The 11,584-nt window shown below is 54.2% G+C and overlaps 1 protein-coding gene across 1 annotated transcript; it reads right to left on the bottom strand.

The window, feature by feature from the left end:
* Window positions 1–9,155: 9,155 nt before the first annotated feature.
* Window positions 9,156–10,025, bottom strand: LOC101773712 (ethylene-responsive transcription factor ESR2). The gene has a single exon (XM_004954988.1). It carries the CDS (start codon window positions 10,023–10,025, stop codon window positions 9,156–9,158), a length of 870 nt encoding a protein of 289 aa, XP_004955045.1.
* Between the last annotated feature and the right edge of the window lie 1,559 nt (window positions 10,026–11,584).

Below are 11,584 nucleotides of genomic sequence, written 5' to 3'. Positions count from 1 at the left end.
GTTGGGGGGGGGGGAGGGGATCCCCCCCTTCTCTCGGTGGTGGGGGGGGGGGGAACCTCCTCTTCCCCCTGCCGCTGGGAGGGTGGTATTGTCCCCCTCCCCCTTTTTTCGGGAAATAAAAATGAACACCCCCTTTTCCTTGGGGGGGGGGGGGGGGGGGAACTCCCTTTTCCCCATTTGGGGGGGTTTCGGGGCTTCGCATACCCAACTAAGTCCGGTAGTGGAAAGCTACTCTCCCACTTCCTATCTGTGGGAAAAGTACACCCCCTTTCCAAATTTGTGGCGTTACAATACAGTTTCATAAAATAGACTATCCAGGGGTGAAAGGGTCGTCTCGCCGCTTAGCCTCCACTTATGTAATGGGTTTTGTAAATAGTCTACGTTTAATACTCCTAATTAGTATCTAAACATTTAATGTGACGAGTGCTAAAAAATAAGTTATAGGAACCAAACACCCCCAAATTTCAAGACACAAATTTTAGGTGTTTGGAACCACTGAAGAATAATGATTTAGCAATTTTGCAGAGTGAGTTCTGTGTTCTCCCATACTCCCATCTACTTCCTGTATGCATACACCTAGGTGCCATCATATCACATGGCACAGAAATATATTGAACTTTTTTGTGATTATTTTTATAGGATGAGAGCATATGATACTACTGGTAGTACTGTAGCATCCGGAAATGCAAAAGGGGAAAAAAGAAACAAAATTCGAAAAAGTAATTCAAACGTGATGCGACAAACATACGTGCAGAGGAATTACGTAGACGTGCACTCGAGTAGTTCGCTGCACGGCTACACCTGCACCGTGTCGAATGGTGGCACGCGCCAAATCTACACCTGCACCAACCTACGCTGGCACGCTGCGCGCACTGTACCCCAGATGCATAAATGGCGCGCGACATGCACGCAGCTCTTCGTCCATCCAAGCCGTTTGATCCCACTGCTCTGCCCCTGCACTACTGCACGTCTGCACCTTCGCGGGCACACCGCGCGCACGGCAGGCAGGGAGCACGAATCGCATGCGCGCCGGCCCATCCGATCTCCGAACCCTACCCCCTGCGCCCGCAGCGGCCAGCGGCATTGCAGGGAGATTTCAATGCTTCGTGCTCGCTCCTAAACGGCCACGGCGTTACTCCTGGTCCTGGATCCCCCACTCCATCCAGCTCCAACGCGATCGCACACGGACACGGTTTGCCCTGTGCGACTGTGCTGATGTGCAGAAACCGTAGCGGACGGGCAGGATTGCAGAGCCAAGGCATGGAGGAGAGCCTAGTGCCCGGCAAGGGAGGGGGACATCTTCTGGCGCTGCCAGCAGAGTTGGCAGTGTTGGAATCGTCCTGCGTCCTCTGACCGAGAGCTAGGCCAGGCCAGGCCAGCGAGCAGCTTTCCGGGATCATACCAGTAGAATCTTTGTCCAGCCCGGATTTTCCCTGACGAACAAATTGTTAGAGCAACAACCCCCGCATGGCCGTGGACTACTTGCTACGAGTAGTTTGCAGGAGCTTTGAACGAGTATTATGCAGCGTTTTACATTGCTCGACAGTTTTGTTCCAGGCGTTGCAATGGAATTCCCTGTAGTAGCTCTTGAGGAGTAGCACTGGAACTTCTAAGGTAGAAGGCTCGAATTACTAACACTTTGGAGTAGTAGAGTTTAGGCAACGCGAATCGAGCGTAGCTAGAGCGGCCCATCGCAAAATTCTAGGAAATGAAAATACAAGATCACTGCAGGACAGATGGTGATCATATTGATGGACGGTTGAAAAAAAAAACTTCCGAGGTAAAAGGCCACGGGAGCGGTTAACAAAATCCTAACAAAATTCAGCAATCGAGTTGCAGGACAAGCCTGTTCATTCGCAGCTCACGAATATACTATACCTGTCAGAGCACTGTAGGGTGTAGAGTTTGGGAGGAGACGGAGACCTGTACTGTACAGTAGTAGTAGTGCATCTGGCGTGGCCTCCCGGTTCCAGATCTCCTGCTCTGCCTGGAATTATGGTCCTGTTTGGTACAGCTCCGCTCCTAAACTCCAGCAACTCCATCAAAAAATTCAGCCAAACACCCCAACTCCAAAACTCCATGGAGTTGCCAGCTCCATGGAGCTGTAAGGCAAATGGAGGTGGAGTTTTGGAACACCTCTTTTGCTACTCCAGAAACCACTCTTTTGAACCTCCTCATGGAGTTGGTGGATAATTACCCACCAATGCCACAAAAAACGGTTCGTTCTATTTTCCTCCGAGACTCCACGCGCTCGTCTCCACCGGTCTCCACCGCGCTAGCGCCGCCCGTCGCTCCTGCCACCGGCCGTCGTGGCCCCTCCGTCCCGCGCGCTCCGGCCTTGGAGCCCCACCGCCGGCCGCCCCCACCGCCGCCGGCCACACCCCCCGCGGCCCGCCCGAGCCCCGCCGCCGCCCGCTCTAGCCCCGCCGCCGGCCGCACCCACCGCCGCCCGCCCGAGCCCCACCGGCCGCCCCCACCGCCGCCCGCCCGAGCCACACCGCCGGCTGCACCCTCCGCCGCCCGCTCGAGCCCCGCCGCCGCCCGCACCCACCGCCGCCCGCCCCACCCCCCGCCGCCCGCACCCGCCGCCGCCCGCCCCGCCTGTTGGTGCCTTCCCCTCCTCCTCCTTCGGGTAACCAGTGGGCAATGGCAGAGAGAGGAAAAAGAAAGGAGGAAGAAAAGAGGAGGAGAGGACGACAAGTGGGATCTGAATTGGAGGCAACAATGGCAATTAACACTGAAATTGATTTTTTTTGGAGCTGAGAGTACCCATCTAGCCAAACACCCCATTTTATTTCTGGAGTTTTGGAGTGGAGCTGACTCTACCTGGAGTTTTGGAGTAGAGCAGCTCCACCCAGAGCTGGAGCCATGACAAACAGGGCTATGTATGGAAGGCAATCAGGATAGGTTCTATCCAAACCGTAGGATTGTTATCCCAACCTGAATTCGAAATGCGCACCGTGCTCGTGTTCAGATGTGCAAAGATTATGTCCCATTCGTATGACCACTTTATGTCACACCGTATCCTGTACATATAGTGTCCGCATGAGGGGGAGCAGGGGATAAGGATTGTGTACATAACATGTCCAGAATCTCTCTCCCCTTCACGGTAAATATCAATCTACCTAATTTTGAATTCATTTGAAAACCAAGAGCTTTCTCTCCCCCATCCCTCTCTCCTCTCTCAGATCTGGATATGAGGTGCGCAGTTGCCGGACTGAGGAACACTGGCGGTGGCGGGGGGCACGGCCAGGTCGTGGCTGCCGTTGTTGTAATCGAGGTGGCAAGGTGCGGGGGCGATGGGGCGCGGGCCGCCGCTGGTCGACGCGGCGCAATGCTAGGTCACCGGATCCGAGCGCGTGAGTGTCCGGCCGCTAGGAGCTAGAGGCTGCTGGCACCACAGCTGACACGAGCGCAGGGGCCGGCCATCCACTGGAGGCCCGCAACAGAGCCCACTGGCCGAGCAGCTGCGCGCCACCCCGCCAAGCTCCACGCAGGGGATTGGCGTAGGCTTGGCCAATGGTGACCGGCCGCAGCAGCGTGGGCCACGAGCGCCCCCGACCTCGCCCTGGCAGTGGCATCAGGCATCCAGGACGGCACCTAGCGGCGCACAGACCACCGGCGGCCGGATCTTGCGGCGGCGGGCGTGAGGGACCTGGATCCGGCGGCGCGCGTCGGCGGCGACACTACCTGGCACCGGCACGGCCAGGATAAAGGCGTGGACTTGCGAGCAGCAGCTCCAGCGCTCGTGCCCACGGCTTCTTGCGCCCCGGTCGGGTAGCCGTCGCCACGCTCCATCGCGGCCCCGCGTCCACGGCGACCCGTTGGCTTCCTTCCGCCTACGTTGTTCCGCCCGCGCAGGACCATGCTCCCGACACCGGCATGGGCGAGTGACGCGACGAGGGTCGTGGCAAGCCCGAACTTGGCCGGCACCAGGGGTACTCCTCGCGCGACGGCCTGAGCTCCACACGACACAGGTCCCCCACCGCCGAGGTGTCGCGGAGCCAGGCTGCGTCGAGTCCGCCATGGTGCAGGTCCGCCGCCGCAGCGTGAAGCCGGGTGCGGCACGCGCGCTCAAGGCCACATCGTACACGGCGCATCATGCGAGGCGAGCGCGGGGGTGCAGCTGCACTGCCCCTTGCGTTGCACGGCGGCACGTGGCCCCAGGCGACCTGCCTGACGCGGTGGTGGGCCACAACCAGCGCAGCCAGTGAGCACGTGCGGTTACCAGAGGCATGCCGCAACCCGGAGCTGTTCTTAGTTTCTTTTTTTCCTTCCTTTTTCTTCGCTTAGCGAAGATAGCTGGTTTTTCCTTTTAATGTGGTCGATTATTGTTTTTCATTTTCTCTCTCTTTTTCTGCCTCTTGCTGCTTTTTGTTTCTCTTTTTTATTCCGATCGAATCATGTGTGTTCTTTTTTCCCTTCGTGCTATACAGATTCAAGAGATTTGGGACGGTGGTGATGTAGCAGTACCTACGTGTTCTTATGTTCATGCGCTTATCGTGTTCGTCTACTGTTCATTTTCATCTGTTGTTCATCAAATGTATTCTTCTACCGTCCATCAAAAAATAATGTACATATGGTGTACATAGGTGAAAGTTTTGTTGCACTTCTAGTGTACTCTAAACAGGATGGTTAGGGCATATGCAGTACACACCATGTATGTGCGTAACCTTGTATGTGAATGGAGTTTCAATAGGATCGTAAATAGGTTAAAAAGGATAATTCATGTAAAATATTATTATATGTCATGTGCAACGGTTACTTTTTAAACTAGTTGCCAGACAGGAACAGAGCATCACGTGTGGTGTGAGGTTAAGAAATTGGCCACTTGCTTTTAGAAAATATGGACACATGCATCCAAAGATGTACTTTTGTCCTTTGCACCGGTACTCGATGTTACTTTATGTCATATCAATTTTATAAGATTTTTTTCTCAGGGTCATATACATTGAAAAAAATCAAAGACACCTGAAATACAGTTGAATGAGATAATAAAACACGCGGACTGATGCAAGATGGAGGGCTAGGTGCCGCCAGCACAAAAAGGCATTTCTCCTCTGTCTGCATTGCCGGCGGCAAAAATCCTCCGCCATGATTCGGGGCATCAAATTCCGCTGCTGCTGCCTCCGTCCCTGCTTCCCTGCCCGATCCTCCGTACACGACCGACGTGATTTCTGTTCATCAGTCCAAGCATGCGTTGCACGAACTGACCTTTCACTATTCTAGCATTCTGAGATTTGGCCGGCGACGCTGGATATGCTCCGGACAGACGGCCGGCACGGGAAGGCGGCCGGGCGCGCACGTCGTCGGGACGGAGGAGGGACGTGCGCCCGGGCCTCCGGTGGCGGCGGTGGCCTCGCTCTCCTGCCTCAGTCCTGTTCCCGGGCCGGCGCGCGCGGAGGGAAGGGCCGATGGGGGTTTTGGCTGTACCGTGTACGTGCGGTGCGGGGCCCGGCCGGCCGGCCGGGAAGCTGCATGCCCTTCTCGATCACGTCAGAAGTCAGAACGCGCATGCCCTTTTACGTCCGCGTACGGCGGGAGACAGGAAAAGACGTGCACTGCCCGTGCCGCCCACGCACGCGCTGAGGAGTGAGGGCTGAGGTGCAGGTGCAGCACTGCTGCATCGCATGCTTTGCGGTTGCCGGTTGCGGGCGGCAGGCACGCGGGGTCGTCTGCCGTCGGGGTCTCGCTGGGAAGAAGAGGTCACAAAGCTGTGCTACACTACACACGAATAGGCTGCTCGCCGTGGCTAATCTTTAGCGTAGCGCTTGAGGCCTGCCTGTTGTTTGATTTTCATGATTTGTGATGGCCATCGACTGGACTGTGGAAGCTTTTGGTGTCGTCGTTACTTCCTCACGGACGGGTAGAAAACTTGGCTGCCCGGAACAGCCTAGCGTCTTGTCTGGAACTGCACTCGCTGTTCACGTTGGCGTTGGGGTAAGGTGGATCGGAGCGGAGCAGCCGGGCAGGCTGCACAACTGAACTTTTCACCGACAAAGCCTTAACTCCCACAGAACTTTTCACATCGCCGCCGCCATCAGACGCACTCCGTCCGAGCCGGCCGATCGACGGGGAGAGGCGCGCGGAGACACGGGGACGCCTGCTGCCTGTCCCATCGCCTGCCCTTCCCCTTTCCCGAAACACTGTTGACCCAACCGTAGCCGGCCGGCCGTAGGTTTGTTTTTTTTTTCTAACCCGGCGGCCGGCCGGCGATCGGCACCGGCAGCGGATTCGGCTGCTGGCCACTTTTCCGCCGGGCACCAACTCCGTAGTCCGCGCCGCGGCCCGCAGGGGACAAGAAATTTATCGCCCGCGGCTGCCTGCGCAGTGCGCACGCTTCTTCTGGCTAGCCGTGCACGCGGGAGGGACGGAATGAGAATGAGATGGACGCCGGATCGAGGCGCGCACCGGCAGCGGCAGTGGCTTGAGCCGACAGCGCCGGTCGCATCGGGTTTCTGCCTTTCCGGTTGGGAGTTTTGACATTTCGCTCTTCAAACGGGTTCAGCTGGTAGAAGAAGAGAGAGAGAGAGGAAAAGAGAAAAAAAAATGCATTGGTCCACTTGTCAAGGTAAGATATTGGGTAGTACAAATTATATGGGGAATGCATAATGGGGCCAGATATAACGGGACTGTTGAAGATGCTCAAAGCATTTATATATGGTAGTAGCTTAATTCCTTTGGTTACAAATTAAATGGCGATTATGAAGTACTACAAAATGCAAAATTAGGCATCCCATACTCATAAAAGGCGGCGTTTCTGTACCACAAGATTTTTATCAGTGAGTTAACTGACTCCAAAGAAAAACATACTGAACTAAGCATTGAACATCCACCGTATGGTCTTTCAAAAAGGCGGAATGGCCATTTCCGTTCATCAACAATCGCCGGAGGCTCAATTTAACTATCAAAGTAGCCGTTTTAATCCTCAAATTTTTATTTTGGGGAATAATCTCATTCCTCATCCTACGTCACATGCCACGTGTCAAACCTCGTCAGCAAAGTATCCACTTAGCTGATTCAGCAAACGTGTGAGTTGACCCTTTTGCCATCCTCATTTCTCCCATCTAGAACACATGTATGTTCTTTATTGCCCCCTCGTTTCTCTCATTTCAAGGTATGTTCTTCGACTCTTCAAGCAATTGTTCAAGCTGTCCAAATTGATGTGAAAATTGAAAAAATAGCACAATCATGATACAAATCGATCCCATAAACACTCAATTTCAGAAAAGCTGCAAGCCCAAAATGAAACCCGATGACAATTTGTTGACGAGGCATGACATGTGGCTGGCATGCTACGAATGACGAGGGACAGGACTGAGCCCAAAATAAAAGTTTTGAGGACTAAAACGGTCAGCCTTATAAGGGATAAAAATTAAAAATAGCTATTACGCTTTTAAAAAAAAGAACATACTCTCCGTTCTGTAATACAAGACATCAAAACGTTTAAAATTTGTCACTACTGGACACTCAACATTCGTCCTTAGGCTCAGTACTGGTTGCATTTTGGCGCGGTACTAATGTGAGCATTAGCACCGAGCCTAACGGCCAGTCCCGAGGAGCCTCCCGTGACCCCTTTAGTACCGGGTGGAGGCTTCACCCCGTACTAAAGGTCACTCATTAGTACTAGTTGAAGTCTCCAACTAGTACTAATGTGCCTGAGAGTCTTTAATACCAGGTGAAGGCTTCACTCAGTACTAAACAGTGACCTTTAGTTTAGTACCGGGTGAAGCCTGCATCCGGTACTAAAAGCGTAGCCTTATCCTCTACCCTCCCCGTGCAAACCTTATCCGCACCGGCCCCCTCCCTCCCCCTCCTCCTCCCCCTCCCCTCTCCTCCTCTATCAGCATCGGCCCTCTCCCTCCCTCCCCGGCCTCCCCTCTCCTCCCCCCTCCGCTCGCCCCTCACCTTGTGCCTGAGGCGAGGCGCAGCGGCGGGGCCAGGCGTGGCCACAACTAGCGGGATCGGCGCAACAGGGTGGCGGCGGCGACGATGACGAGATCAGAGAGCGGCGGTGGCAACGGAGGGGCCGCGGCTAGTGGGCTCGGCGCGACTGGATGGAGCGGCGGTGAGACACGGGCGCGCCGGTGGCCGAGCGGATGGAGCGGCGGTGGCGGGGTGTGGCTCGAGCGGTCGGGCCAGCGGGGTGCAGCTCGGGCTCAGGCGGGTGCAGCTCGGGCTCACGCTCGAACGATCAAGCCAACGGGGTGTGACTCGGGCCGGTGGAATTTATTTTTTTTATTTTTTAATACCCCTTTAGTACCTGTTATTTAACCCGGTACTAAAGGCCTCCCTTTAGTAGCGAAATAGCAATATCGATTGCACAATGGTACTAAAGGTTATTGCTACTTGGTACTAAAGGTGGTTAGGAACCAGTACTGAAGGCGCTTTCCACGGCAATGTGTCCTCAAATACAAGGTGTTATAAACATATTTGGAAGATTGCTTTTTTTTTTAAATTGACAAGAGACGTGACTAATTGGTGAATTATTACTTAAATTAACTTTTATTATCTACAATTGCCATTAACTAGGGTATATTCGTCTAGAACGGAGAGAGTATATTATATACATTTGCAATTTCATCTCCATGCGGACCCAAAATAAAATCCACACCCAAGTCAGATTTCATGCCTCGCACGCGATCATGCTCAGCTCATTCGCGCAACCGATTCATCATGTAAGCATGCAGCGCGCTAACCGGCCAAAACAATTCATTTTGCGGTCGATGTAACGCTTCTGACCAAAAGCATTCTCGAAGATTTAAAAAACGGAAAAATGAAAATACAGGAGCTCGATCCCAACACCGCAACACGCCTGTAGGAAACCGAGAACATGCATGATGAGCCATGTCGAAATCCACCGAGAACAAGCTAGCTTTGATTCCATGCAATCACCAACACAAATCCTTCCTAGTTGAACAATTACAGATCACACACCACCACGCACCCACGCACGCCATGTCGATCTACTAGCTCGCTAGCAAAACCTAAGATGAGTAGTAGATGATTGATTAGGCAGCCGCCGCCATGGAATCAAGCAAGCAATCGTCCCCAAAAGCACCAAATCCTCCATTTCATGCTCCCCTCGGCCACACCCGCGCCATGACGCCATCCATGCACGCATGCATGGACGCAACGCGCGTGCGCCGGAGCCATCAGCCCCAGCGGCCGCGGCGCGTGGGGGCGGACGGCGCGGCCACGACCTCCATGAACGCCGGGTACTGGATCACGTCGCCGAGCAGACCCTGCGGCATCATCGGGTACTCGCCGCCCTCCTCGCCGTCGATGTCGACGAACGCGTCGTACCTCTCCTGCTTTACCGGCACATCTGCGGCGGCCGCCCTGGCGTCGGCGCCGGAAGCGGAAAGGCTGCGGCTGGCGCCGCCGCGCGGGCGAGTGCCAGCAGGGTAGAAGCCGTGCAGCGCGTCCTGCAGCAGCCCGGCGTCCGCGGGCTCGCCCCGCATGAGGCCGGCCCAGTCGTCGACGTCCTCGTCGTCCAGATCACTGGGAGGCGGGGCGACAGGGGACGGCGCTGGTATGGCCGCGGCGACCGGCGCCGGCGGCTTGGAGGGCGCGGAGGAGTTGACGACGTGGCCGTGGCCCGCTTGGTGGAGGAGGCGGAAGCCGTGGTGGGAGGAGCTCATGATGAGGTTGTGCAGGAGGAAGGGGTTGAGCGTGTGCGCCGGCTGCGGCGGCGCGCCCCACGGCCAGAACCCCGCGGCGGCGTGCACGGGGAAGTTTGTCCGCGCCTTGCTGCCGCGCATAGCGCGCGCGGCAACGTCGTAGGCGCAAGCCGCCTGCTCGGCGGTGTCGAAGGTGCCGAGCCACCGCCGCTCCCTGGACGCGGGGTCGCGGATCTCCGCCGCGAAACGGCCCCACGGCCGGCGCCGCACGCCGCGGTACCGCGCCCCCTTGTGGAGCGCGTCGCAGTCGCCGTCCTCCTCCTTGAAGGCGGCCGGAGAGGGGCGCTTGCTTCGGTGGAGGTGAGCGTGGGCGTAGAGGTGCGCGTTGGTCGCGTCCTCCATGGCCGGACGCGGAGCGCTGCGCAAGCGAACTGGTCGGTCGGGACTCGGGGTAGCTCGGTGGCGTTGCGGCTGCTGGCCGAGTGAGGAGTATGTTTGGGGAACTGGGTATCGGTGTGGAGTGCGTGCGCTACTTATAGAGGGGAAGCTAGAGAGGCGCGGCTGCTCAAGTGCTCATGCACCGAGACGGTGGCATGGTCCATTGCCACGGGGCCTGGGGCGGGTGGCGCCTGTGCTTATGCTGTGGTGAAGGCCCCGTTTGGATCCAGTTGTGGATTTTGAAAATCTAGATTTTAGATGGATTTTCAGAATCTAGATTCTAAGTAAAATCTGGACGGTGTTGTTTGGATCATAAATTCCAAAATCTGATTGTATAGTAGATGTCTTTTATGCCCTTGCTACCCAAAAGAGTGAACAATGGCAGATTGGATAATTATCTAGAAGGTTGCTGGGCAAAATGGTAAAATATGCATGCAAAATCTGGTAGAATCAACTTTTGAGCAGCTCCTAGGATTCTCAAAATCCAAAATCTAGATTGTAGAATCTGGATTAGAATCTGTCATGTTTGGAGGGCAATCCAGATTCTGGATTTTGGATTTTGAGAATCTGATGTTCTCCGGGGCCAAAGTGATGGTTATTCAACATTGTCCGCAAAACGCACCCGCGATGGCTAACATGAGCTGCTCTCTATAATGCCTACCCCACCATCCCACGAAAACTATTTATTTAGAAAATTTTAGACAAGATAATAGCAATGCTAAAAGTTCAAAGTATCCTAATAATAACTCTTCTTAATAGGATGGATTACCGAGTAGAATTAATTATGCAGGCACGCTTGCAATAATTGTCGGACCTATTAGCCTTCCTTATTTAGTGAATTTGACTCGGGCATCGATTGTGGAAGTAAGTGATCGTTTCGTTAACTGAATCAAAAGTTATTATGAGAGCTTTTGTTGGATTGTCTGAAGGTTATAGGAATACTCTTTGGGCCTATTTGGATACCCTGTGTTAAAGTTTAACTAGTTTTAAAGTTTTAACACTCTCAAATGGAGTGCTAAAGTTTAACACATTAGATGTTTGGATGGTGTGTTAAACTTTAACACCTTTAGTGGAAAATGACTACATTACCCCCTCATTTATGGCCGGCGGAGAGAGAAGGAGGAGAGAAAAGGGGGCAATGGTGGAAAAAAGTCGAGAGGGGGATATTTTTAACAAGTTTAACAACTTTTAACACCCCCTCGAGGTGTTTATGAAATTGTGAGTGTTAAACTTTTAACACATCCCTTTTAACACATGTGTTTGGGAGGTAATGTGATAAAAATGTGTTAAAAGTAGAGTGTTAAACTTTAACACTTCCTGTCAAACTAGATGGAGGGAGTAGGTGTCATTGCCACCTCAGCTTGTATACAGCACAAACGGCCACTGCTTCAACAGTTTATCTTTAAGCCACTCACCTGTGGGTCCCGCGTTCCAATTTATTTTACTTTCCTCATCCTCTCCGTCTCATCCAGAAACATTGCCGCCGGGCTGCTCCGCCTCTGCGCCCACGGTCGTCTCGCGGC

This window comes from Setaria italica, chromosome I, assembly GCF_000263155.2.
Source record: "Setaria italica strain Yugu1 chromosome I, Setaria_italica_v2.0, whole genome shotgun sequence".
Classification (NCBI taxonomy): Eukaryota; Viridiplantae; Streptophyta; class Magnoliopsida; order Poales; family Poaceae; genus Setaria; species Setaria italica.
Note: the sequence above shows the minus strand (reverse complement) of the source record. Positions and strands in the feature narration are given on the sequence as shown.

What these genes read in the sequence shown, in the direction of transcription:
- LOC101773712 (XM_004954988.1), bottom strand. Translation starts at nt 10,025, where the DNA reads ATGGAGGACGCGACCAACGCGCACCTCTACGCCCACGCTCACCTCCAC.